This window comes from Durio zibethinus, chromosome 27 (assembly GCF_047325235.1).
Source record: "Durio zibethinus cultivar Kanyao isolate XHJ-2024 chromosome 27, ASM4732523v1, whole genome shotgun sequence".
NCBI classification, from domain to species: domain Eukaryota; kingdom Viridiplantae; phylum Streptophyta; class Magnoliopsida; order Malvales; family Malvaceae; genus Durio; species Durio zibethinus.
Window position 1 is genome coordinate 2,468,411 of NC_143188.1, and position 27,913 is coordinate 2,496,323.

General features: G+C 30.8%; 2 protein-coding genes across 2 annotated transcripts; one reads left to right on the plus strand and one right to left on the minus strand.

Annotated features, from left to right (window-relative positions):
* The first annotated feature begins 13,019 nt into the window (after positions 1-13,019).
* LOC111279767 (phosphate transporter PHO1-like) lies at positions 13,020-21,625 on the plus strand. Its single transcript, XM_022866796.2, has 15 exons — positions 13,020-13,398; positions 14,393-14,482; positions 14,663-14,882; positions 17,018-17,363; positions 18,134-18,182; positions 18,392-18,463; positions 18,851-18,980; positions 19,224-19,344; positions 19,759-20,008; positions 20,087-20,191; positions 20,440-20,484; positions 20,644-20,796; positions 20,897-21,175; positions 21,259-21,395; positions 21,489-21,625. Exons 1-15 carry the CDS (start codon positions 13,150-13,152, stop codon positions 21,577-21,579), a joined length of 2,337 nt encoding a protein of 778 aa, XP_022722531.2. The 5' UTR covers positions 13,020-13,149; the 3' UTR covers positions 21,580-21,625.
* Positions 21,485-27,103, minus strand: LOC111279606 (long-chain-alcohol oxidase FAO1-like). The gene is made up of 4 exons (XM_022866568.2): positions 26,808-27,103; positions 26,274-26,549; positions 22,087-24,221; positions 21,485-21,852 (listed from the first exon to the last, which is right to left on the minus strand). The coding sequence occupies exons 1-3, from the start codon at positions 27,039-27,041 to the stop codon at positions 22,479-22,481; spliced, it is 2,253 nt and encodes a 750-aa protein (XP_022722303.2). The 5' UTR covers positions 27,042-27,103; the 3' UTR covers positions 21,485-21,852; positions 22,087-22,478.
* Positions 27,104-27,913: the final 810 nt, after the last annotated feature.

The following is a 27,913-nucleotide window of genomic DNA, read 5'->3' on the forward strand; positions in this document are numbered from 1 at the left end:
GGTGTCTAACCTCATATTATGCAAGTTGGTGATACTAATACTCAAGTTAGTGATCTTGATGTTCAAAGTGATAAAAAGGACGATGAAGAAAATGATCCCAATAAGTCTGAGTTACGAAAAAAAACAAGTATCTTTTTTGAGTTACTTTATTGGGAATATAATTTATTATGCCATAACCTTGATTTGATGCACATAGAGAAGAATGTTTACAAAAATTTTATCGAGACAATTCTCAATGTGAATAGAAGATCAAAGGATAACTTAAAGAGTCAGCTTGACCTAATTGATATAAGGATTTACCTTGACCTTCATATGAAATTGCTTCTTAATGGCAAATATCAATTACCTGCTGCTTGTTTTGGACTTCTAAAGCTAAAAAAGATGTATTTTTAAGGTTTTATGTCAAAGTTTTGGGTGGCTAAGCATAAAAAATATAGAGATGTGTGAATCTGAATGAGCGAAAATTTTTTTCATTGAAGTCACATGATTATCATATTTTAATACAAGACTTACTTTCAATTGTTTTATGTTCATCAATGTCAAAGCAAGTCACTTTTGTGGTAATTGAATTAAGTAACATATTTAAATCTCTATATGAAAAATGTATGAATATAGAAGAGCTTGACAAACTTCAAGATCGAGTCGCGATTACTTTATGCCATTTAGAGAAAATTTTCCCTCAAAACTTCTTCACTATTATGATGTATTTGGTTATCCACTTTCCATATGAAGCAAAAGTCGGTAGGTTGGTTTATTATCGATAGATGTATCCTATCGAAAGGTATTATTTATTAATAGATTGATTAGATTTTTATTAATGATCATGCCACTCTAGTTAAAAAGATATCTGACTAATGTTTTATGTGATAGGTTTTTAGGGAGGTTAAAGTCTTATTATCATAACAAATGTTATCCGGAAAGTTCTATTGCTAAAAGATATTTAGTAAAAGAGTGTATGACATTTTATTCTCATTATTTGAAAGATGTTGAAACGAGATTTAATAAACTATCAAGAAATTTTGGTATACAGCATACTAACTCTGCCTACAGTTATCTTTTTCAAAGTTTTAGACAACTAATAGACAAAGCTGAAATGATGGAGTTAGATGATAAATCTTGAGCACAAGCACATCGATATGTTCTTTTTCATCATGACTCAATTGAATCATTTTACACATAAATTTTTTAGCAAGAAAATTATTCATTACATTAAGCATAATTTATTGTCTTTTTTTATTGTTAATACTTTATCATGATGCTTTGTATGGAGTACAAAAATAATTTGAGAGCTCCTGCACATTATCAATGATCAAATCTTTGAAAGCTTGATAAGTTATTCATCGAAAACTTTCATGAATGGTTAGGAGCAACTGTAAGTAATGCCATACATTCCATTATGAGAAATCTACATAGAATGCTTATGGTATAACTAACATTAATAACATATATATATTATTCCACTTTTATAGGTTTGGAGTGGAAGGCTTGTTAGTGAAGAAGTGAAGTGTCTTTCAGAAGGTCCGAATAGGATTATGAAACAATACAAAGGTTTCATTATCAATGGATTTAAATTTCATACTAAATGTTGTGAGAGATTTAGAAGTATACAAAATTTAGGAGTTGTTGTTACTTCAACAACTGCTAGCTATGCTAGTGCTAGGGATTTAAACCCTTTAAAGGGAAATATTGACTATTATGGCATGATTAAGGACATCATTGAGTTAGATTATTATGGCAAGTGGAAAGTTTTTAGTGTGATTGGATTGATGTGAATAGTATAAAGAGTATTAAAAAAGATCAATATGGATTTACACTTATGAATTTTTCTCGGTTAATTCATACTAAACAACAACTCATCGATGAACTTTATATTTTTTCATCTTAAGTTAAATAAGTTTTTTATTCTCAAGATCCTAAAGAATTTGGTTGATTTGTTTTTCTTCGAAACACACCTAGAGACTTATTTGATATGGGGTTAGATACTAAAAATGATATTGAATATGGAACTAAATGTTATCCTTTCACTGAACAAAATTTGGATGAAAATATCTGCAGTACCTACGCTCAGTGGGTTCACAAAGATGTTACTGAAGACATTTATCAACCATGATGGATCATCTATATTTTGTAATTATAGTGTTTAAAACATAATGTAGTAAATGATTGTATATAATCTTTGCATTCTTCATTATTATATATTTATTGTATTGTAAATCATACATTATTTTTTTATTTAATTAAATCGATATGTTCTTTATATATCATAGGTTATGATTTCTTAACTTCTCAATATCTTTATATATATGCTAAACTAATATCTTTTATATATTTATTTTTATGATGCAGGTAAGCTACAATACGAAAAAGCAGATTGAAAGAAATACATATCAAAGATATTGGTTCAGAATCGTTTGTGGCACTTATTGAAATTGGTTATGGATTGAATCTTTTTTAGGGGAATGAACATACTATCGGATCTAACTCAGTCACTTCTAACCTTTCAACTGATATTGAATTTGGTAATACGAGAAGTCTAGGTTTAGATAGTATCCCGTCAATTGATTATGCTTTAAATTTGAATGCAGGTATCATATACCCCATATTTAGAATTCAACTATAATGATAAAAGTATTACCATTTTACAAATTTATTTTTTATTTTTTACAGTTGATAACAATGATCAACGGAGGACCAAGGGCCAGACAATTTTGAAAGAATTGTTTGCACTACTTTTGAATGAGTGTATTGTAGTGTCTGCAAACTCTGATAGGCAACCAATTGGTGAAGAGGCTCAACTGTTGGCTGGATTTCTAGGCATGCTTGCCAGTAATGGAATAAAATTGCTTATTCATTATGAAACATGGCATAAAGTTCTAGCAGAAGTTACGGTTAATGCTTTAAACTTTATTGAGGCATTAGTATAATTAATTACATATCAAAATATAATTATTTTACATTTTGTTTACTTATTCAAACTTTTCTTATTGTATTATTACAATTAAGATTTGTACTTGAAGTACCAACTTCATTTGTGCTTAAGTCATTGGGAAAGAAATGGAAAGATTATAAGCATAATTTGAAGAATAAGTATTTTGATCTAAATACTACTATAGACGCGACGATGGAAAATCCATCTCGTAATGTGATTAGGTGACAATATAAACAATTAGTTAGATTTTATTTCTCAAGAAAATAAGAGGTACTAATTTATAACTTTGTATAGTATAATGAAATAATGAAAGTGTTTTATGCTTTAAGTTAGTAATATTTGTATTTCTACCATGTACGTAGTTATTTTTTATAATAGGAAAGAGAATATATTGGGATTGGTGGCATAAAGCAATAGAAATATAGCCACACAAGTGGATCAAAAAGTTTTACAAGAAAGCAAAAAGAAATAGAAGTCTATGATTTTAAACTAATTCCAAAGAATGAACCTTTTGTGCCGTTAAAAGGTAAATATGCAAATTAATAGGTATTGTTCTATTTTAATAGTTTTGATAGTTTTAATACATGATATTAAACTTATCAAAAGTTTTAAACTTAGTTGACACGAATGATATGTATGAAAAAGTTTTTGTTTACGTCTATTTAGGCAAAAATACAAATTTGTTGTTATTGTTGTATTTTAATAGTTTAGATAGCTTCAATACTTAATAATAAACTTGTCTGATTGATCGAACTCGATTTTTACAATTGATATGGGTGAAAAAGTTATCATTTATGTCTATTTGGGACTATTTTTGCCTTTAAAAGGCAAAAAAACAAATTAAACTTTTGGATGGCTTTCAACAATTTGAATGGCTTTAATCCATGATATTAAACTTGTCCAAATAATTGAATTTGGTTTCCATAATCGATATGTGTGAATGATCAAAATGCTTTTATTGTTTACGTCTGTTTAAGGCTATTATATTGTTAAAGAGCCAAAATATAAATACATGATATTAAAATTATTTGAAATTTTTGAACTTAATTGACAGGCTTGATATGCATAAATAAATTGCAATTGATATGTATCCTATCAAACAACATATGTTTTTGTATAGGAGATTGAGATGGGTAGTAAAATTGGATATGTGAAACTTTTTCGCTTAACACACATAAAAAAGATGGATCTTACGTGAATGTTAAAACACAAGAAATTATAGTAATTTGCAACATCTATTTTAACAAAAAGTAAATATTTACTTTTTTTAACATATCATCAATTAATCATTAAACTTTATAGTTGTACATGACTAATTTATAAGAGAAAGCGAAAGATAAAATAGCTGCTGAGATTGAAGTAACATCTGATATTTCTTTCAACATGTAAGAATTAAAAAATCAGATATTCATAGAAGTTGCTAGAAAAGAAAGGCATGGACGAGTCCAAGGACTTGGATTGGGTCCAACACCATTTACCTACTATGGATGTAGCTCTTAGCAATTTATATTCTCAGCAAGTTAGTATTCGTAAGATATTTCAATATTGAGAAAGGAGTTACAAATTATGCAACAACATTTTCAGCAAATAGAAGCAGGAAAAGAATAAGAGCGTGCCAAAATTAACGAAAAACGTGCTAGAATGGAGCAAAAGCATGCAAAATTTTAGTAGTTGCATGATCGATTCGATTATCTTATGAATTTTGTGCAACAACAATTTTCAAGAACTGATTTCGGTGGTCCACCAACTCAGGTATTATATTTAGTAAATATTTATATTTTTTTAATAAAAAAAGCTTACAATAAAGTGTTAAAATTGTATGGTATTATTCAGTAGGTTCTTGAGCATGCTAGTGATCAAGGTAAAAAAATTTTTTCATCAATTGGCAGCCTTCAAAATCTATGCAATCATTAATTTCATACATTTTAATATTTATTTTGTTAATGTATTAAAAAAATTTGAATGTTATTATACTAATTATTAAACTTTGTGTTAATTAGATGCATATTTGAATGTGAATTAAGTTTATATTAATTTTAGTTTTTGAATTTAAGCTCGTTTATGAAATAATAATTATTAACAGAAAATTTTTATTTAAAAAAATACATTTTTTAATTTTGTGAGGTTTGTGTTCAAAAATATCGCTAAATGAATAATTTAGTGACATTTGTACCATAAAATGTCACTAAAAGTAATGGTGCTCTTACTAGAAAATGCCGCTAAATTAGCAGCATTTTTTGATACAAATGCCACCAAAGTAACGATATTTTTTTGATAAAAACGTCACTAAATTAGCGACACTCAAAGATACAAATGCCGTTAAAATAGTACCATTTTTTAGATACAAACGTCACTAATATAACGATATTTGCATATACAAACGTCACTAATATTTGGCATTTTTACTTTCTACGATGCATATATAACTGGCACTCTAACTGGCATTTTTGCAAACGCTGCAAATCTTTAGTGACATTATAAACGCCGCTAAACATTAAAAAAACGTTACTAAAAACCTAAACCCCTGTAGTAATGTGAAGCAAATATGACTCATTCTCCCAACAACCCTTCTATCTGTCCAAATAAATAAATAAATAATGAGAAGCTTCAAGTATTGTTCATGTGTAAATCATATGTTGTAGATTGTTCAAAATTAATTTAAGTTGCAATTAATTCATTAATTATTACTCTTGTCGCTCTTCTACTTCTTTTGAAAATTAATCACATAAATGATGAATATGTACGAAGAGATAACATCTATTATCCAACCATAAACTTTATTTTGTTGGAATTAAACCAAGCTTGACGTCATGCCTCACCTCATCACCACTTTTGCTTTTCACTTCCCATGCTTAACGCACCAGAACCTTGAGTTAATAGAATTACTCTTGCCTTATCTCTCTTGTTTTCCTTAGCTTTTCTTCAAACACCTAGTGTGTAGGGTAATTGTGCACTAGCTTAAGCAACTAAATTCTGGAGTATTGATTGCCTGAACACTTGTTCGATTGATCTTGGTCTCTAGATGATTCATTCTCGGATTTAAGAGCTACACGAACTTAAAGTTAAAGTCTCGGCCTGTGATAAATGCATATGATTTTTCAATTCATGAAAAAAAATAATTGTTTTTTTATCACAAAATAATTCTCAAATAATCATTACTATGTTGGGAAACATTATAGTGATATTTAATCAAAGAAATTTTTAATTGATATACATTGGATCAAAGCAATTTTAACATAGTGTCAAATGAAAAAAAGCATAAAGAAAAACAAGTTATTCATTCTCATTATAACGAATTCATCCAATACTATATATTTTTTTCAAATCTTCAATTTGATTATTAGCATTAAAAAAAATCACTACTAATATTTTTGCAAACATACAAAAGTGTTTCCTCCCAATCTATGTTTGGCTTTACTTCAATTTTCTAGTACGAGTGAAATTGTTTTAAAATTTGAGCCAAATAATAAACACTAAAAAGGCGTGGATATATATATATATATATATATATATATATATTTATATCTGAAAAGGATCCATTTATACTTAGTTTAAAAGTTACATAACATTTTTTTTTAATTTTTTAATCAAAATTAAATTCATAACACTTATACTTAATTATTTAAATCTAAAAACAAAAAAAAAATAACTTTTACATTAATGTAAGTGAATCTCGACTATATATATATATATATATATATATATATATATATATGAAAAAAAAGGAAGGGATCAACTTATACAAAAAAGTTTTACACTTTTTTTTATAACTATTAATTTTAATAAATCTAATGGATTGGATTAAATTATTTTTTTCATTTTCATTTGTCTCTCTCATTTCTTAGATTTATTCAAATCAATGATTAAAAAAAAAATGTAAAATTTTTTAATTTTATAATGATATAAGTTGATATCTCCCTTTAAAAAGAAAAAAGAAGTGGGATATTCTAAACACAAAGGAAAACTTTTTCTTTTAAATAATAAATACGAAGGAACTTCATTTTGCATGGATACATATAGACAATCCAACTTAATTTTCTTTTAAAATAGAAGATGTTTTATTCTTTTCTTTTTTAAATGTCTACTACTTCTATAGACAATATATATCCCCCATAAGGTGGAATTAGCATACAAATTAACAATATTTTCTATTAATTAGATACAATTATTAATAATTACTTTAAAGTTAAAGACTATTAATATTAGAATCGCTTCAAAATTTAAAGATTCGAGTTCAAATTTCAATTATAACCCAAAAGATAAAAAAAAAAAAAAAATCATACATTTTCATATGGAATATTTGCTGTCAAGGAATCAAAATATTAGCCTATCTAACCCAATTTCTTATCCAAAATTAAGCAAGAGGACGTGGATTTTGGTTGTCAACCAGAAGAGGGAAAAAAGAGAGAGAGAGAGAGAGAGAGAGAGAGAGAGAGAGAGAGAGGGGCAATCGTTAAGGCACTAGTGGATTACACACCATATTTTTTTGCACAATTATTTTGCCAAAACAATCTCTATATGTGTATAAATTACAACTAAATAAACTAGATATAAAAGAAGTCGAATGTAATAAGATAATATTATAAATTCAGAGTTCAATTCAATTTGTTTATATAATTATTTTTAAAAGATTATATAAGAATGTAAATTCTTTTATAGTTAAAAAAAAAAAGGGCAACACCATAAGAAGGAGAAGAATATAGAATTGAAGAAAGTCAGATAAGAGCATTAGTGGGATAACCATTAATTTCAATTTTTTTAATGAAAATAAAATACATTGAGTATGAATGGAAATATGACCTAGAAAGTCCTTTAATCTCATTCAAAATAATGTTAAATTTTTGCTTTCCTCATCCCTTGGTGTAAAGTGAACACATTCTAAGAACACAAACACATAGATTTGTTTTGTTCCTTCCCTCTGACCCTCTAGCTCTTAAAGCATTATTAGGGCCATATATATATATATATATATATATATTATTGTTTGTGATTGTACATCTAATTGGGAGGGAAGGGCACCCATTAATAAATTAGCCCCCATGCTGCCCTTTTTTGGAGCTTATCCAGGGCAAGGCAGTCTTATCTCCAAGATTAGGGGCACTTTTATCATAAAAATTGCCCTTGAATCACACATGATACCCAAAGTACTCATTAGATTCCTTCCTTATGGTTTATCCAAAATTGTCCTTGAATCCCACTTGGTTGGATAGTAATTTTCATATATTTTCAAATTTTAATTTTTGAAAAATAAAAATAGTATTTTTATTAAAAAATTAAAAATATTTTAACAATAAATTAATTTACTTTTTTTAAAAAATTACCTTAACTTAATAATATTATATAAACATTTGTTTTGTTAATAATAAATTGACTATTACATTTAACAGTAATAAAATCTTCTCAATAATATCAAATAACATTACCGAATGAATAGTACCAAATTCGATAATATTTTTGGACTAACATCAAATTCCAAAAAATATTTTCAAATTATTGCGAACCAAACTATCCTTAATGTGAGTAAAAGGGTATCTTCATACAAGAAAAAAGTCCCAGAACAACTACTAAGTTTTTTTTTTGTTCATATGCATGTCTTCTGACCTTGAAAGGCTGATATCCTAGCATATATACCATCCCCATTAGTGAGATGTATGTCCTACACTCCCACTAATAATCATTTCTTTATTTTTTTAAAATTTTAAACATTCATTTTCTGAAAAAGGAGGGGAGGTTCAGGTCCCCTACAAAAATCCCATTCATCTAATGATCTGTTTTTTTTTTTTTTTTGGTTGGTTGTGACTTTGTCTTAGTGGGGGAACACAAAAAGGGATCATTGTTTCAAACGTCATGCAACACTCGAAGGAAAAAAAAAAGTAGTTTTGGTAAATTTGGGCTCCTACCATAATTCATCAGCAAATCCCACTAAAACGAAAAACCAGTTGATTTTGTAATTGTCCCTGAAGCCTCCAAGCACCACCAATGTCCATTTCTGCTTATTACTGCACAAAACAACTTGTTAACAGTTGTTTATAGTAGCAGATCCTGTCTGAAGCATCCTGGTTGGGGTTGGAGAGAAGTGTATATTCTGGCAAAGAATCTATACACGTGGTTGGAAGAAACCAAATATGAAAAGGGATATTCAAGGCCTCCACTACTAGTAATTCTGGTGGTGTTATTAATTAATTAATTATTAATTAATCTTTCTAATTAACTCCATGTGGATGCCAATTTGGTAGACTTTCATTGGGTTTTTGTTGAATTTGTTAGCTCGAAACACACCTCATGAATCATAAACATATGCTAATTATATAATAAACAGTAATTTGATGGTGGAATGGAATCGTCTCAGCCCCTAGGCAAAATATCTACATGATTTTTTTCCTTGTTTCATTCATTTTGTTTAACGAAAAGCTTACGCAAATTTTCATTTTTCTATGAACATTTTTAATGGATAATTCTTCAAACTTGAACTTGATCCATAGCAATTTGAAATGGATATTATATCATGTAAAATATTAATAATTTGTATATTTAAATTAATTTTATATAAAAATTATGTATTAAAATTAACGTTAATATAAAAAGTATCAAATATATTTTTTAAATTTTTTTAAACTCATAATTTTTATTAAATTTTAAATCATATTATATTTATGTTTTTTATATTATTTTATATCAAATCATTGTACGGTGTTTTAAATGGTGAAGCCTATCCTATTGATGAAGTATATTGTGGGCTAAAACTTAGGGATAGACCCCATAATTCCTTTTGAACTTTGTTATTCCCGTGAACTTTTCTGCAATGCTGCTGCAAAGGGAAACCCCACCTTCATGCCTAGAAGCTCAAACACAGATCTGGCTGTTGCCTATTGGGGACTGTTGTGGCTTGTGGAAGATGAGTTAGCAATGCAGAAGTAAGCAATAAGGAAGAGGAGACGTGGTTGAGGAGGTCCCAACTTTAAAGAAAACTTGATTTAATAAGCTGAAGTTTTGAGAGTGCTTTCCTCAATCCATTTATCAATCCCTGATACATTTTCTTTATTTAGAATATTCTCTCTTTTTAGATACCATGCACTACTAAAAGCATTATCCCTTTAATTTAACCTGGATTCTCTAAGTGGAACTGAAAAGTTCAAGGAATTGAGAAATCTACTTTCATTGGTCGGTACATTCTGAAAATTCAATAATTTTTTAACATTTCTGACAGGTAACTATCGTTTTCCTTGTAACAGCAGAACGAGGGCATCTCATTCTGATGCCCGGACATGTCCAAGTTTCTTTGTAGGACTTACACTAAACTTACATATCATCAACCCCGTTGACATAATTTATTAGTAATTGATATACACATGTTTCAATAATCTCTAATATTTAAGATTCCCACGAAATGTTATGAAACATTGACATTGATATGAATATCAATAACTATAATACAATTTGTTATCAGTACTGACGTGTATCTCCATTTATAAATTTTTGTAAAATTCTTTTATATATATATATATATATATATATTAAAAGCTAGCCAAATATTACAAGTTCAGAGTCCGGACTACTAATTCTTATCCAGAGGCCTTCGACCTCTTGGCTTAGTGGCTAAAAGATTTTGAGGAAGGCATGTGGGCATGGGTTCTAACCCGTCATTCCCCTTCCTCTTGTAATGGTTTTGCTCTCCTATGAAAAAAAAAAAAAAAAAATCTTATCAAAGGATTTCTCTTGATCATATCTGATACCAAGTGCTGCCTACAATATGAAAAATATATAGTCATCTTGATAATAATACTGGTCACTTTGATTGAGAAAGAGAACAGAAAAATATAAAAGCAAAACCACATCACTTATCCCTCTACTTCAGTGGTGATGCCATACCACTTATTATAGAAATTAAGTGTTTTTCACTCAGAATCGATCCTTTGGAAAGGGGGAAAAAAGTATCTTTCACGTAGTCAAAAGATGAAACTTTTCTTGCTGATAAACTTTGATTCTGATACAAACACCACTTTGAAATTACATGCAGGTTCTATCTATATCTAAATATATGCCAAATCAATCAAATTTAGGATCATTAAACCCTTAAAACACCAACTCTATCTAACAAATCTTAATGATGTGAAATATTATAATATATCAAAGAGATAGAGAAGATTGAATCTGATGCAGGACAATTACGGTATTGGAGCACTTATCGTGTTAAATAAAACAAAAGCAAATCAAGTGTCCTAAAATTGAACAAACAAAAACCATGAATAAATTCCAACACGCAATGGAAGAATGACAGCTTAAATTTGTCAATGAAATTGTGAATTAACTCACTATGCCCTCCTTGCATAATAAACCTATTCACGTTTTGATTCGATTCATAAATATCTTTATTTCGTATTAAAAAATTATTATATAAATCTTTTTTACTAAATCAATTGTAAGCCCGATAATCAATCAAGACATAATACATCATTAAAATTTTATATTTCAACATAAAAATATAAAAATTCATGCATGTTAATATATATTCATCTATTGAATTTTGTGAAATTAATGCACTAAATGTAAAAATCTTTCCAAAATAATATTTTAACTAATTTTAACCAATATCTATAAACAAATGTTAACCAGTGTCTCTCATTTCCTTTTCCAATCAAAATGATTATAGCTTGATTTAAAGACAATTTTATTTTATGTTGTCTAGAGTCCAATTAATGCTAGCTAGTCAAAAAAGCATTTATTGGATGGGATTTCATAATATCTTACTAGATAACATTTTTAGAACCATTATAATATCTAACAAATTTGATAGGATTTCTTAAAATTTTAACTAAATATCATTTTCATTTATTTGGATTTGTTTTAGTAAACAACTAATTTCAATTAGATATATTCATGAACCGAGTCCTAAACATCAGTTCGAGCTTGAGTCGATCCAAAATTTTATTTTATTCATAAAATTATTTTTATCTAATTTTAATTTTAAAGCATATTTAAAAATTATAATATTTTTCATATTTTTAAATATTTTAATATAAATATTTTTAAATGAGTTGCCATGGACAAAACTTTCAAATGGTTGACCTGTTTGACTTAATCTATAAACAACTTTTTTTTTTGTCATTAAAGGAGGGTAGAACCCTAAATTAAAGGGGAGGAAGAAGGCTGAAATTCGAACTTCAACTTTGATGTTTTCTTTAAAGTTGGCCAAGCAACTGAAGACTATAAACAACTTTAATTTCAAATGATTTCCCTTGCATGCCATATTATGTAAATTAAGTAAAATATTTAGAATACACGCACTCAATCTTAAAAATATATATATGGTACTATATATCACTAACATTTTAACAATAAAATAGATTATACATTTGGTGCTATATATATATATATATATATCATATAATATATATTATATATTACAATTGTGTCTGAGACTAAAAGAATTTCAATCCCGGAAACAAATTAGTGGTAGCTAGATGGCCAATGTCTCAATGTTGACCATATGTCAATATTGAAATTCTGAAATTTGACCCAATCTTTAAACGGTCCATTATTAAATTCTTGAAGCACCGATGTGCTCCCCAAAATCTATTCCTTTTTCTATGTGTTTAATGTGCCAAAATTTTCCATTACTTTTTAGACTAAAAAACAAAATTTGCTGATCAGTAAAGTTTGGGCCATGATGGGGATTTAATTTTCTTCCTTATTTTTCCTGCTTATATCTTCACATGTCATAACGCAAATTTTCACACAATTAATTATTACATTACATTAATTACCTTCAAAATATAACTCTATAAAGCAGCAAACTAGCCACTACTAAATAACTTAATAAATCCTTTTTTTTTTGCTATTTTCTTTCAATTGTTCGAAAGAATCGACTCCAATGCCATGAAATTTACAATTTATTAGTAACAAATCAAATAGTTCATATATTTCCATTGATACTATCTCATTTTCATTATGTAAGAAACAAAAAAGATTTAATTTCCACTAACAACAACCAAACTCTCCACTTCTCCACATGTCTCTCTCGCTTTCTTTCTATTTTTCTCTCTCATTTTTTCTATATATAAACCTCACTAAATCCCTCTCAAACCCCTCTAATCTAAGCCCTTTTCTTTCTCTCTCTCATTTTCCTTTTCTTTTTCCCATTCCTCATCTCCACCGACTTATCTTTTTTTCATCACTACAAGGAAGAAGAAAATACAGTAAGAGAAGAGGAAGAAAAAACAATGGTGAAGTTCTCAAAGGAGCTTGAAGCTCAACTAATACCAGAATGGAAAGACGCCTTTGTTAACTACTGGCAACTCAAGAAACATGTAAAGAAGATCAAGCTCTCTAGAAAAAATGGACTACCTTCGCCTGACCATAACAATGATTTTGGCCGCTCCATTTTCGATCCCATTCGTTTCATCGCCATGAAAGTACTCTCGACCAAGTTTTTCCTCAGCTCCAATAACAATACTGATGAGATCATTCAGGTAAAAACTATAACAGGATATATCAACAAACATTTCTTTTTTAATGTTTTTTTTCATTGATTTAGGGTGTTTGGAAAAATGGGTTCTTGTCATTTTTGCATTTCTTCAATGATTTTGACATAAAGTTGTGAAATTTTTCCTTCAAAAATGGGATTTTCTCAGTTTTTTATTTTTTGTTGCTAGTTTTTCATGAGGGTCCCCTCCCCTGGAGTCATTTTCAGGCTTTCCAGTTCTACTGTTTGTTCGGGGAGAGATAGCTTAACTAGTATCTAAATTCTAAACTGATTCTCCGATTTTCTCTCTTTCCTACTGCTTTTTCTTGAATTTAGTTACTCGTCCTTTCTGTTCTTTCTTTTGCCCACGTACCAGATTATTATTTCCTTTCTCTTTACAAAGTTTCAGGTGAGAATTGTTTTTTTTTTTTTTTTTCATTTATTGATATGAAAACGGTTTTCTTTTTGTTCCATTTCTCACCGTTTGATCAATGGATCCCATATCAAAGTCTCCCATGATCAAAAGTTAATGAATGTATCTCTTCTATATGCATGATTCAATTAACAGTTAACTTATATAATAGACGATGGTTGATTGAATTGTTATATTTTTTGTCGTTATTAGCAAACTTTTGTCATCTTTTCCATTTCTTGCAAAATATTTCTCTTTTTTTTTTTATTTGAAAATCTTGCTTTCTACATTAATCATGGATATTTATAGTGTAATGTTGAATGTAATCTTGAATAGTGGTTTTTTTTTTTTTTTAATGATCATTTTCTGTGGTACTTTATACTTTGGGAGTTTCTCATTTTGTTACGAAAGCAAATAAGGAGTGTTGCAAGTGCAAATATCACGAAACTATCGTGAATACAGAGGAAGAAAAACAACAGCTTATACCCAAAAAATCAGTAAAAAGATACCAAAGATAAGGAGAAGTTGTTGAACAAAGGAGAAGTTGTTGAACAAATATCAGTTTTAGATTTCACTTTTTATATTATAGGTAAGGAGTAAAAGCTTGGAGGATGGTTCTGATGAAGAAGAAGTACTCTATCAAACTGAACTTGTTCAATTGTTTTCTGAAGAAGATGAGGTACATGTATCTAATTATCTATATACATTAAACATTGCCAAACATTGCTATCGGTTGTACAATCTATTGATAAAATGTTCTGACTTTTAATTTCAGTGATTAGAATTTAAGTTATAAAATTTTTAAGCAAAAAATTTGGAATGAAATGAACCAATTTTTTTCTTTGGTTTCGTTTTTCAGGTGAGGGTGTTTTTTGAGAAGTTGGATGAAGAGTTGAACAAGGTGAACCAATTTTACAAGGCAAAAGAGAGTGAGTTTGTTGAGAGAGGGGAGATTCTGAACAAGCAACTTCAAATCCTGCTAGACCTCAAGCAGATCCTCAGCGATCGGCGGCGGAAACCGAATGGTGGCGTTCTTCCGCCTTCGTGGTCATCTTCTCCCCGCAACTCTGATTTCTCAGGTGAGAGGGTTCGCAATAATTTTGCTTCTCTAAAATATGAAACACAACTAACAAGTCGAATTCAATTTCGCGAGCTAAAGGGCAATATCGTAATTTCGATTAGTTTTTCGATCATGGTCTGACGTGGATGATGACGATGTCTTTTTCATTATAGACCTTTTAGGATTTGGTACGATTTTAAGTTGACTTTAAATCATAAAACTTTTTAAAATATAATTAAAATAATAAATTATAATAATTTACTTTAAATTGATGAATGCACATTAGAAATTAAATTAAATATTACGAAGTATACAATTCCAAACATCCACAAGTTTGAAAAATATTTTAGTTCAAATATTTTAATATATTTTTTATTATCTTACATAAAAAATAATGTGATATGCTATTAACCCACCCTAAATTCCTAAAAACTATAACTTAATACTAAAATTTTAAAATTATCAAAATTGAGAAGTACACATAACATATATTAAAATCTTTTATAAAATATTATTGTAAATATAATTTTTAATCATCTAAAATAGACAATAAATAAATTATAAAGGGCGATCGAAGTTAATTTTATGGGTATAATGTGCCTCAATTTTATTGAATTTTATCGGTGTACTTTTAATTTTATTTTAATTGAAATTTGTCGATGTACATTAGCAAGATCCTAACTAGCCTACTCAACTTGTCAAGTCCCTGTCTTGCAATAAGAAAGTCTCAGTTCACACACAATTCAGGGTTCTAGCCCTGATAATCAATCTTACATTAATTCACTCTAGCCAACAAAAGGAAAATTCTGTCCCAATCTCATATTAGAAAATTTTAAAAATATGATGTGATATATAAATAAAAATTTAAATTTATAAGATATTTTTTGTGAGATAAAATTATAAAATCTTTAAGTTAAAATAAATAATATCTTGTAAGTTGAGTATGAATTTTTATAAATAGTATTAAAACGATTATCAATCAGATAAAAATTAAGTATTATACCATAAAAATTACCTTTATAAGCATGTGAGAGTTCAATCTATATAGTAAACGTCACCTCTATAATCCCAACATCACTTTGTGTTGGGTTTAAAGAAAACATCAAACTTTAATAATAAAAATTTGTAACACTTTAATTTTACATCGAAAAATTTTAAAAATTTATTATGATATATAAATAAAAATTTAATCCACTTATGAGGTACTTTATATAAAATAAAATCGTAAAATCTTTAATATGAATAGTATTTCATAAGTTGAGTGCAAATATCTATAAATTCAAAAAAAAAAAAAAAAGTAACTGAAATTCCTTGGCATGCATTCAGCAATATTCTTGCTGTCTAGCAATGGTAATTTTTCAGGTTGTTAGTCTCAATAATGCACCTGTGATCCTAGCTGATTGACTTATGCTTGATTTGGATGCACGGTGGAATATCCTTCAACCTCGTGGGAATGCATTTTATTACTAGACCCCAAGCACGATCCAAATCAAGTACTAAGTTACGTACAAAATTCGTATTCTTAAGTACCCCAATTTATTATTATTATTATTATTATTATTTGTAACTAGCTGTAAATAAAATTGGTAACCGAATTCATATTCGTCTGAATTTCGATTTGATTTGAATTTTTAAAATTGATTTTTTTTAAATTGGGATATGGATCGAATTAATTTTTTTTAAAATATCAAGGTCAAATTTTATATAAATCTATTTCGATTTGATTCTTTATATATATATATATGTTATTTTTATTTTTTATTTATTTCATATTTATATAAATTTATATTTATTTAATTTTATAGTTATATTTTAAAATAATATTAAATAATATTTTATATTAAAAATAATATTTTATTAATTTCGAATCGAATTAGATTAATTGTAAATTTAAACATATATAAGTCGAAAAAGATTCGAATATAAAAATAATTTTTAATATCATATCATATTTAAATATTAAATTTATAAAGTTAGATTATATTTAAGATGAGTAAAAATCTATCCTGACCTATTGTCATATCTAGCTTGACATGTGAAAATAAAATCATTCACTAAACGAAAGAAAGAGCGATAAAAATTGTAATTAATATGCAATTTTGGTTGATATATATAATGTACATGTTTTATTAATTATTACAGTAATTAATGCAGAAAGCCCCGCAGATATGAATGATAGTTCCAAAGAAGTCTCGCAAACAGATGAGGTGATCGCAGCATTAGAAAAGAATGGTGTGAATTTCATCAATTCAGCTGCAGGCAGGGGCAAGACAAAGAAAGGGAAGCCAAAGATGGCCATGAGGATCGACATCCCAGCTACCACACCGACTCGCACCATCTCAGCTGTCACATCCATGCTCTGGGAAGATCTAGTCAACAACCCCAAGAAAGAAGGTCCAGGAGATTTCATCAATAGAAAGAAAATCCAATATGCTGAAAAGATGATTCGGAGTGCTTTTGTGGAACTCTACAGGGGCCTTGGTCTGCTCAAAACTTACAGGTTTATTCATTTTTCACTATATATCTTAAGAATTGATGATTTAGGTAAATTGAATGAGCTTTTTCAGCCATCATAACTGAAAAAACAAAAGTAAAAGCTAGAGGTTTTGTGATTGCACGTTGCCAAAGGAACATAGATAAGCTGCATGGCAATTAACATATTAAGGCAGGAAAGGTTTTTTTTTTTTTTTTTCTTTATTTACAAGTACAGATTGGTGAGAGCGACGGCTATAATTTGGATGTTATCGAAATTCAGTCCAAATTTTCTTTCAATCATGGACCACAACTTATCGATTGTCAAAAGTGTCATCACTGTCATGCCCGCAAGACATATAAGAGGAAAAGTTTAGGGCCTGCATTGAGATTTCAAACTGAAGTCTAAAATTTTCTGGACTGTGACAAGGTTGGCCAAGGTCCAATATTAGTGCTTTTGTAATTGGGATGAAAATTTCAATATTTCAACCAATACCAAACCCCCCCCCCCCCCCTCCCAAAAAAAAAAAAGCAAAATCAACAGCCTTTTTAGTATAATATTCTATAAAATAGTTATCAAAATTGCATTTATTTGATAAAGAAGTCAAATTTAAACAAACAAAATGGAACAGAAAGAACATAAAGCTTGTACATGATAATTTTGAGATTCTCAAAAGGGATTGAGAGATGGATGAATTTGGTTATTGGTTGTAGGGCCTCTTTATAGTTGCTATAAAGTTTTTTTTTTTTTTTTTTTGTGTTGATCAGATTCTAATACGTATAAACTATTTTTGGCAGCTCACTGAATATGGTGGCTTTTACAAAGATACTCAAGAAGTTTGACAAGGTAATCTATTAGCCTCATTGCACAAGGCACAAATCCACATATAGAATTGGAAAAGAAACAAGGAAATCCAGATTAATTCATTCTTTTGATGAGCAACATAAGTTGTTTTGTATATCATAAACTTTTTAAGAATACATGCCACATTTATTAGGACAAGTTTAATATCTGGAAGTCACTTTCTAAAATTGGTGTATTTCTGGTGTGAACAGGTATCAAACCAACAGGCATCAGCTAGTTATTTGAAAGCAGTGAAGAGATCCCATTTCATTAGCTCTGATAAGGTAAGTTACTATTTCACCTTCCATATTTGGTAAACACTTGTCACAATATGATAATAATTTGCTTAACATGAACCCAAATTTAGTTCATTTGGTGTATACACTCATTTTCAAAAGGTGACATCCAACATGTCTAGATTCAAATCTCAATACTCTTGACATGAGAATGTGTCCTCTTCCTCTACCTAATATTTTGAATATAAAAAGTTTTTGGATTGCGGATCATTTAATCACGCTTGGATTATCACCTTAATTTAGTGATTAACTTTATTCATGACAATGGTATTGAGATCTCATTTACACTACACCTTTTTGTGATTATTGCAGAATGAGAAATGAATGGTTTCTAATAGTTGTTATCATGAATTTTATTTGGTTTTGGTAATTAAGGTTGTTAGACTAATGGATGAAGTGGAGTCCATTTTCACAAAGCACTTCGCCAACAATGACAGGAAAAAGGCAATGAAGTTCTTGAGACCACAGCAGCAGAAAGATTCTCACATGGTCACCTTTTTTGTTGGTAATTAACTCTTTTTTTTTTTTATTTCTCTCTCCATGAAATCAAAACCATCAGTTTACCTCTGCTTTTTCCATTGTTCTGATTTGCGAAGTGCCCTAATGAATAAAACATGGTCGGTCATATGATGATCAATTACATATATGGGGTCTGGGGCTCAAAAAGCAGTGGGGCTGACATTCAAGAAATTTTATTGTCAGTGATTCGCTGAATTTCCTCTTTTTATACTTTCTTTTTTTTTTGCAGGATTGTTTACAGGTTGTTTTGTATCACTGTTTAGTGTATATATAATATTGGCACACTTGTCTGGTATATTCTCATCTGGCACAGAAACTGCTTTCATGGAAACTGTCTACCCAGTTTTCAGGTGACCATATTACGTTTGCAATTTCCTCTCTATGAATTTTACCATTTTAACTGCAACACCCCAATTTCATATTGAGATATTCCGGACATTTGCTATAATGTATATTTTAGAGACTTAATTTTATACTTGTGAAATGTTTTTGGGGACAAAATTGTGAGATTTTCGGGTCAAAGAAGATAATACCTCGCAAATTGGATGCAAGCCTCTATGTTAACATTTCATAGTTTCAGTTATCACATAGATAAGCAGTAAGTCGACCAGAAAACATGTAACTATAAATATTAATCTGCCAAATGATCTAAGGGTTCTGCAACAGAAATGACCCTTCAAGGACCCTCAGTGCCAGCCAAGCCTACTAACATGAGTATCAAGTTTGGATGCAATTGGTAATTGGAACTTCTCATTTTTGTGCAGTGTATTTGCATTGCTAAGCCTGCACTTGTTTTTGTATGGGTGCAACTTGTTCATGTGGAAGAATACAAGAATAAACTACAATTTCATTTTTGAGTTTGCGCCAAACACAGCCCTTAAATATAGAGACGCATTCCTCATTTGTACCACTTTCATGACTTCTGTGGTTGGGGCCATGGTCATCCATCTCCTATTAAGGGCCGGAGGCTTTTCGCCAACTCAAGTTGACACTATTCCTGGAATTCTCCTTCTGGTTGGTTAAACAACTCAATTATTTCTATACTATTTTTCCATTCTCATGCTTTGAACTGATTTTCAATCTCAATATCAGATTTTCATTGCCTTGCTGGTAAGCCCATTTGACATCTTCTATCGTTCAACTCGGTACTGTTACCTTCGTATAATACGGAACATAATATGCTCTCCATTTTATAAGGTAGATGTACTTTCATACTTATTGATATCATTTTTTTGTACAAAAGAGGCTGTTAGGAAATAGGGAAAGGGATTGCAGATACTGAAATTTAAATCCCAAAACTGTCAAGTGCCACCTTTTAAGAGTGATTATATAAACAAATTGAGCTAAATTCATGGTTCGATATCATTTTTTTATTGGCTTTGTATGAAATTTCAGAAGTTGCAACTGAGCTTATTCTTGCTTTGGCTTATTGTACATATATGCAGATTTTGATGGTAGACACTTTCATGGCTGACCAACTTACTAGTCAGGTAATTATTCAATGACAAGCAATGTACACTAAGACAGAACAGATTTTGCACTCATTTTAGAATTGTTGCAGGATCAACAGAATATCGCTTTTAGTTTCATTTTCTCCTCTAACCAATTACAATATTTCATCATCAATCATGACCTCTTTTTTGTTACAGATTCCATTGCTTAGACACTTGGAATCAACAGCCTGCTACTTTCTTGCTGGAAATTTCAAAACCCATGAATATGCAACATGCAAGAATGGAAAGCTGTACAGACAGCTAGTTTATGTCATCTCGTTTTTGCCATATTATTGGCGTGCCATGCAGGTAAGACATGGCATCAGTTTTCTTAGTTTTCATTTATCCTGTTTTTGTTAAAGTTGAAAAAACTTGTCCAACTAACACTTTCTTTCAATTTAATTTCAAGTGTGCAAGAAGGTGGTTTGATGAATATGACCTGAACCACTTGGCTAACATGGGGAAGTATATTTCTGCCATGGTGGCAGCTGGTGCCAGGCTAACATATGCTACACAGAGCAACCACCTGTGGTTTTCTGCAGTCTTGGTGACTTCAGTTGTGGCTACAGTTTACCAATTATATTGGGATTTTGTCAAGGATTGGGGACTTCTTAATCCCAACTCCATAAACCCTTGGCTCAGAGATGATCTAATTCTAAAGAACAAGAGCATTTACTACCTGTCCATTGTGAGTTATCCCTTACCTGATATATTTTAGTATAAAGTTTCTTTTCCATAAAAGTTCTTGATGAGACAATTCTATAATTGCAGGTCTTGAATGTAGTTCTAAGAGTTGCTTGGATAGAAAGCATCATGCGGTTTCGGACCAATCCAGTTCAGACACATTTGCTAGACTTCTTCTTGGCTTCCCTAGAGGTGATCCGACGAGGGCATTGGAATTTTTACAGGTATTTTCCATCCCACTTTTGAAAAACAAGCCCCATATGAATATGATTTTGAAATAAAGTCTTCTAACACTTGAGAAAACTCTTACTGAACAGGTTGGAGAATGAACATCTAAACAATGTTGGCAAGTACCGGGCAGTAAAGAGTGTTCCATTGCCATTCCGTGAGACAGATTGTGACGGCTGAGAAATCGTTAAATTCAGGATGTTCCTGACAAAGCTGGCATAAGAGGGCAGGTGATACCCTTCGGCAGTTCTGTTACCATATAAAAGAAGATTCCAGGGGTCGAAGATCTCCCTCATCAATCAACAATGACAAATCCAGTCCAAATTGTAGAGCTCCCAGTGCAAGAAAAGTTCCAGCATCAAATAGCAATTCTAACCTGGATTTGCTGATATCTGAATCAATCTGATGTCTTAGCCAATAGCCAAAGGCATGTTTTTTCTCTCCCTCTATTCTCTGTTGGGACAATAAACAATGAAGTTTAATATTGTTTTGAAGCCTGAAATGTATATTATACAGTCTGTATAATGATGGGAACCATTGATTTACGGAGCAAGTGTTCTAACCCAACATGAAGCAACAAGCTGCCCATATCATGGGCTGTAATTCCTGGTTAATATTTTAGGATAAAGTTTAAATTGAAAAAGCTAAAAGCAAAACCATAAAAAAAATGGCAAACAGCAAACTTACCGCTTTAAAAAAAATAGTGTTGAGCTTCTCTGCTGTCAAATCCACCCAGCTGATGCCAAATGCGGCGGTTTGAGTTGGAACCCAGATACAAAAACAGGTAAAAAAAAGATACCATGTTTGAGTTCTGACTCACCCAAATTTAACCTTTTAGAACCCCCTCTGTTCTTCTTTATATTTTATGATATGGAGGAAAATTAATGAGCTTATTATTTCACCATCTTTACTTAATCTCAAATAGTCAAGTACAATCCCTTTTCTGTTATTATGACTTATGATATGATCAATATTACATTCTTTACCATCTTTTCTGTCTTTTTCTTCGTTATAATGCAGACATATAAATGTTGAAAAATACATCAATCTTGAGGTTGCTGATGACGGATTAATATAGTTTAGAAGGCTATTTTTTGTTTTAAAGACTCTGCTATTCTCTTTGAGAGACAATAAGCAGTGGACTGGACAGTGATCATCGGATTTACACCAACAGCACTTGGCAGAACACTTGCATCGCAAACAAACAATCCTTCAGCTTCCCAGCTCTCACCATTCTCATCAACTGCGCCTTCTGTTTCAGTAATCCCCATCCTACAGCTGCCCATCTGGTGAGCAGTACTGTGGATGACCCAGTTTTCTCCAGAGAACATTGGGCCTCCTACTGGAGAAACTGAGTCTAGAAACTCCTCTAACTCTTCATTGCTTATCCCTTTACATCTGATTCTCTGCCCATCACTACGGTGAGTGCCCACCTCAACTGCTCCAGCTGCTACTAAAATCCTCAACGACTGTCTCAAGCCGGCTTGAAGGTTTTGTCTGTCTAATGCATCAAACTTATAGGTTACTCGTCCTCCTGCACGAACTTTTCCAGATCCCTGATCCCTTATTATTGTTATCATATGAGCAGTTCTGGAAAATTTTAGCATCCTTCTTTTCATGTCAAGACCAGACTCCCAAGGGCATAAAGCACTATATTGTGCTGGCCCTAATGAAGGAGTTTCAATGATGGCTTGCACTTTGTTGTCTGTTGCTACCACCTTGTGTACTGATGTGATTATCCCACCCTCATGGCTTTTCCCCTTTAACTCTGAATCTGAGTCAGGAAAGTAACCCCAGGCCATTAGGACTGGGTGGAGATGAAGGTTTCGACCAATATTTGGATTCTTCAAACCACTAGCATGCATTAAAAGGGGTGTCAAAAGAGCCCCGCATGCTGATATTGTTACTTTGGCTTCGATATGCAGTTTCTTTGTGATATTTATGTTTGAAGTTTTTGCAATTATTCCCAAGCACTTCATTTTCCTTGTTCTGCCTATCTTGTTCTTTTCGAATATGAATCTCTCAGCCTTGCATCCTGTTAAAATCACTGCATCATTATTAATTGCATCTACTAGCCATGTACGATCAGTCCCTTTCTTGTCCCCTCTTCTGCAACCAAACCCACAAGATCCACAGTAATGGCTTTCTGAGGAATTCCTTGGCACTTTCTCAACTTCAAGACCAAGATTTTCGCACCCTTTTCGAAGCACTTGATTCTGAAATCCCTCCTCTTTACAATCTTCTGTGACACCAATTCTCTCGCAAACAGTGTCCATTGCTGACAGATACTCAGGGCTTCCAAAAAGTGGGATTTGACAGTCCTTAGCCCATTCTTGAAGTATGGATTTTGGTGTTTTGATGCATGCTGACCAGTTGATAGCTGAGCCACCACCCACTGTCGAGCCTGCAAGAAGCAGCATCTGTCCGTCAACACTTGGAAGGATTCCTCCTGATTCATATAGTTCTGCCATTGAGGGGCCTTCGTAGGGGGAATAATCTATCGGAGCAAAATAGCTCCCCTTCTCTATAACAACGACCTTCAGGCCGGAACTGGCCAGCATTGCGGCTGCAACACCACCACCACATCCAGAACCCACTATTACAGCATCACATTTGATTTTGCAGACGTTTTCATTTGTATCTTCTATAACTTGGAGGCCCTTCCGTTTCAGCGATTGATGAAGAGTCGAGTCTTCTTCATGCATTGTCTCAATCATTCCTTTTTGAAGAGGCCTCTCCTTTGTTACTTGTGACAAATTCTCGACATTGTCTACATGATACCCAATAGCTTCCCAAGCTAGGTTATCACCATCTTCACCTACCTGAAGATAAAATTGTAAGAATGAGAAGTAGATTTAGTATCCCAGTGTTGCAATTTGCTTATTGTATCTAATCTGTTTGTATGTGCAAATAATCGAGGCTGACAGATGTGATTTGCTGCTTAAATGTCATCCTTTAGTTGCAAGCTAGAATATTGCCTTTTACCAATCAATATTGCTTAAAAACTAATGTTTTAAATCAAAGAAAATGCCAAAAGCCGTGAAAGAAGTAACCCAAGACTAGAAATTTGTTGTTTGATTCAAGCTTTGTTTAGTGGTTCACATTCTTCAAAGAGAATTAAGATTTTTTTTTTTAATTCCATAATATCAGGAATTATAAGTTAGACTTTGTTATTAATAGTTTATCTTATCATACAACAACTTCCACATTATCATACAAGGATTATACATTACTCCTACATTTACTCGGAATTGCATTTTTATTTCTCTCACAAATTGGTTTAAAAATTAAAATTAAGTACAATGATGATGATGATGATGATGATGTTTCTACCACCAAAATTTTTCTATAATTGTTAATTTCTAATTCTCTATTAATTTTGATGATTGCTGACACAAAAAATTTCACAACCAATTACTAGTTATTACTTTCTACCGTTGAATTGGGGAATATCTAATATGAACTCCAGAATTGAAAGCGAAAAAGACATCTTTGAACTTCAATTGAGTAAGATTTGGACAGAAGGAAAAATTAATTAAGATGAATTATGACTTTTTCTAACCTAAAAAAAGTGCAAAAATTCACGAAATTTTTTCTTAATTAACATTTGTGAAATAATTAATTTTTTTGGGAAACCATCTGTAAAATTTGTTAATTTTATCATATTCTAAGAATATTTAATTATCTTTAAAAATAAAGAAATTATTGCATAGACCTTCCTACTACATGAAAATTTTTTCTTCTTTATGTCATCAAATGGAACATGTGGTCCAAACTATATTTTTAATCTTTTCTCATAAATAGGTAGACAAGTTTTCATTTCAATTGGAGGCAAGGACAAGATAATGACTAAAATATCAATTGAAAAAAAAAAAAAGGATTTTGACACAATTATTTAAAATTTTAAATATAAATTAAACATAGATTCCAATAAAAAATTAATTGGCTCTACTAAAAAAACAATACAATGGAGTAAGAAACTAAACAAACGTTTGTCAAATCTCTTATTTCTCAAATTTCTAATGGTTTATATGATACTGGAATCACTATATTTCTAATAAATTCTAGATGTCTTTGTTATTTATATTTTATGCATAGCTTTTCAAGGGGAGGGAAAAAAAAAACCCAATACAGAACGTTTTCCTACAAAATTAAATGAAAGATTTTTTATGGAGTTGGTTGGATCTCTTTACCTAATATTTTTTTTATATTTAAGATTATCGAAAATTAAACCTTGATCATTAAAATTAAGAATTTAACATTTTATCACCATATGCCTAATTTGTGGTTATAGAATTAAAAATTTACTAAAATAGGAAAATAATCTAAAAAAAGTTACAATTATTCATCCGTATACCTATATTCAGCAAGAATTTTAATAATTTTTACCTAATTTTGATGTAGACGCATGCAATGAATGATCAGTTGAGCCTGTAGGAGATTCATGGTAGGACTAACTAATTACATTTAAAAACCGTTTTGATAATAAAGATAAATCATAAAACGCAAATTTCAATGTACAAGAGGACTCCCGTCACACTCTCAAATGGAGCCTAACTCGATTAATTAAGGTTTAGCTTTCGTTAATGCTTTTTTAAAGGAAAATTTATTCGTATCTACCAAAAAACAAAGGTTCTGTAAACAGGTATGATCTATATAGACTCCAGTTTTTTTTTTTTCTTTTTTTGCCAGTGTATATTGAGGAAATATTTTCTATTTAAGATTTATTTAACATTTCCAATACAATATTCTAATTAATAAGGTTGTTATTTATCGTTCTCAAGAGGAAATTTACTTCACATCTATACAAAATCCAAATGAAAACAAACAAAAGAAAAATATTGTTTAATCCAAACATGAGACTAGAAAATTACCCGAGAGAAGAAAGCGTATAGGCAGGCGACTTTCAAGTAGATGAGAGCAATCCTGACAAAAGTAAATAAGCGGCAATGCTTAAGCCACCTTTGCAAAACTTTTTCCCTTTTTTCCAATGGCATGCACGAGAAGTAATTGATGTAGGGCCATTTATCACCTAAACAAAGGGATCCACAAAGCAACAAGGTTCCCAACCTGGTGGACAATAGCAACAGTAGAACTCTGACCAATATCAGACTTTCGATGAATGTTCTTTTGGACAGCAGTTCTGCAGCCTGCAAATCAGATCAAATTTCAACTTTTTATCAAATGACACCAACAAATGAAAAGTACCCTGTTTTAAGATTTACTTTTTGGAAGTTGCGACAATTACAAAACTATCATCAGCTGCTAAGAACCTGACGCAAAAGCTGAACAATGACATGCATACCTATGTTTATGCAGGTGTTTAGACGTGTATAAACATGCCGGTGCATGTTGCTGCAGTGAAAAATGAGGAAAAGTTACCAAAAAACAAAGAGTCTTGTTTTTACCTCGTCTGGAATTGGGGATTCAGAGGCTGAAGCTTCCAGGAAAGATTGAGCAGCCTTACTTGGCTGGTTTTCCTTTCCTTCAAAACTAGAATTTGGTGGCAAAGAAGGGAACACAACTTCAGCTACGCTAGCCAGTGTCTGTATCTCAGCTGAAGAAAACCCATGATTGTATTTTTGCTTTCCTCTCTCTCTTTTCTCTCCATTCAACATAGGCTGCTGACGCTTTCCTCCCATTTCGCCCCCTCTCTCCTCTGTCTCTTTTTCTCTTTCAAACACTCTGTTTTTCTTCACTTTACAACTTTTTTAAAGTTTCTGGACCCATTATATAGTTGAAATTAGTGGAAACCTGGAGATTAGTCTCTGAGGTGTTTGATTCCAATAAAAATTGAACTCTACTGTAGTATGTTCTATTAAAAATAGAAAATAAAGGAAAAAGTCAATATTTCATCCGGCAAATCATTAAAAAGTTAGCTTCCGTGCCACATTCAAAGAACAGAACAAAAATATAATAAATAAATAAAAAGTTTTCTAACCAATTTCATCATAACCACCAAACTATTTACAACTTTTAATGCTGCCCTTTGCTTTCGGGGAAATTTATGAAGCCAGCATATCAGCGGGGAACTTTACTGATCTCAGAGGCATCTATATTTATTTTTTCTTTGGATATTTTATTTGAGATTATCACGAATTAAATTTTGATCAATGAAATAAAGAACGTTACATTCTATCAACGAATTACCTAATTGAGGCCAATTGGAAATATTAATTATATGCCAAAGTTGGCAAATCAGAAAACTTGGGTCACACTCAAAGTTTAACAAACACTTTGTTAGATAGTTGTGCTTGTGCAAGTAATTCTAATCTAGATTGGTCTCCTTCATCTCTGAAGGTCACTCTGGAATGATCCTTATCCGTTTCTACCTTGTTAGGTGTTACCTATTTCTATGGGTTTGGTTATAATTTTACCCATTTTTTCCTGCAATTTTCACTGAGATCAGTAATCCCCATTGCTAAGAACCATTTATGGATAGGAACCCAACTTTGGTTTAGCAATTATTATTTCTTCTTGATGAGAATTAAGCTTAATAACTAAGATTAAAAGT

What these genes read in the sequence shown, in the direction of transcription:
- LOC111279767 (XM_022866796.2), top strand. Translation starts at nt 13,150, where the DNA reads ATGGTGAAGTTCTCAAAGGAGCTTGAAGCTCAACTAATACCAGAATGG. An exon ending in ATTTCATTAGCTCTGATAAG is followed by an intron (nt 18,464 to 18,850) that starts GTAAGTTACTAT and finishes TTGGTAATTAAG; the next exon opens with GTTGTTAGACTAATGGATGA. An exon ending in ACTGTCTACCCAGTTTTCAG is followed by an intron (nt 19,345 to 19,758) that starts GTGACCATATTA and finishes ATTTTTGTGCAG; the next exon opens with TGTATTTGCATTGCTAAGCC.
- LOC111279606 (XM_022866568.2), bottom strand. Translation starts at nt 27,041, where the DNA reads ATGGGAGGAAAGCGTCAGCAGCCTATGTTGAATGGAGAGAAAAGAGAG. An exon ending in AATCCCCAATTCCAGACGAG is followed by an intron (nt 26,550 to 26,807) that starts GTAAAAACAAGA and finishes TCTGATTTGCAG; the next exon opens with GCTGCAGAACTGCTGTCCAA. An exon ending in TATACGCTTTCTTCTCTCGG is followed by an intron (nt 24,222 to 26,273) that starts GTAATTTTCTAG and finishes TTTTATCTTCAG; the next exon opens with GTAGGTGAAGATGGTGATAA.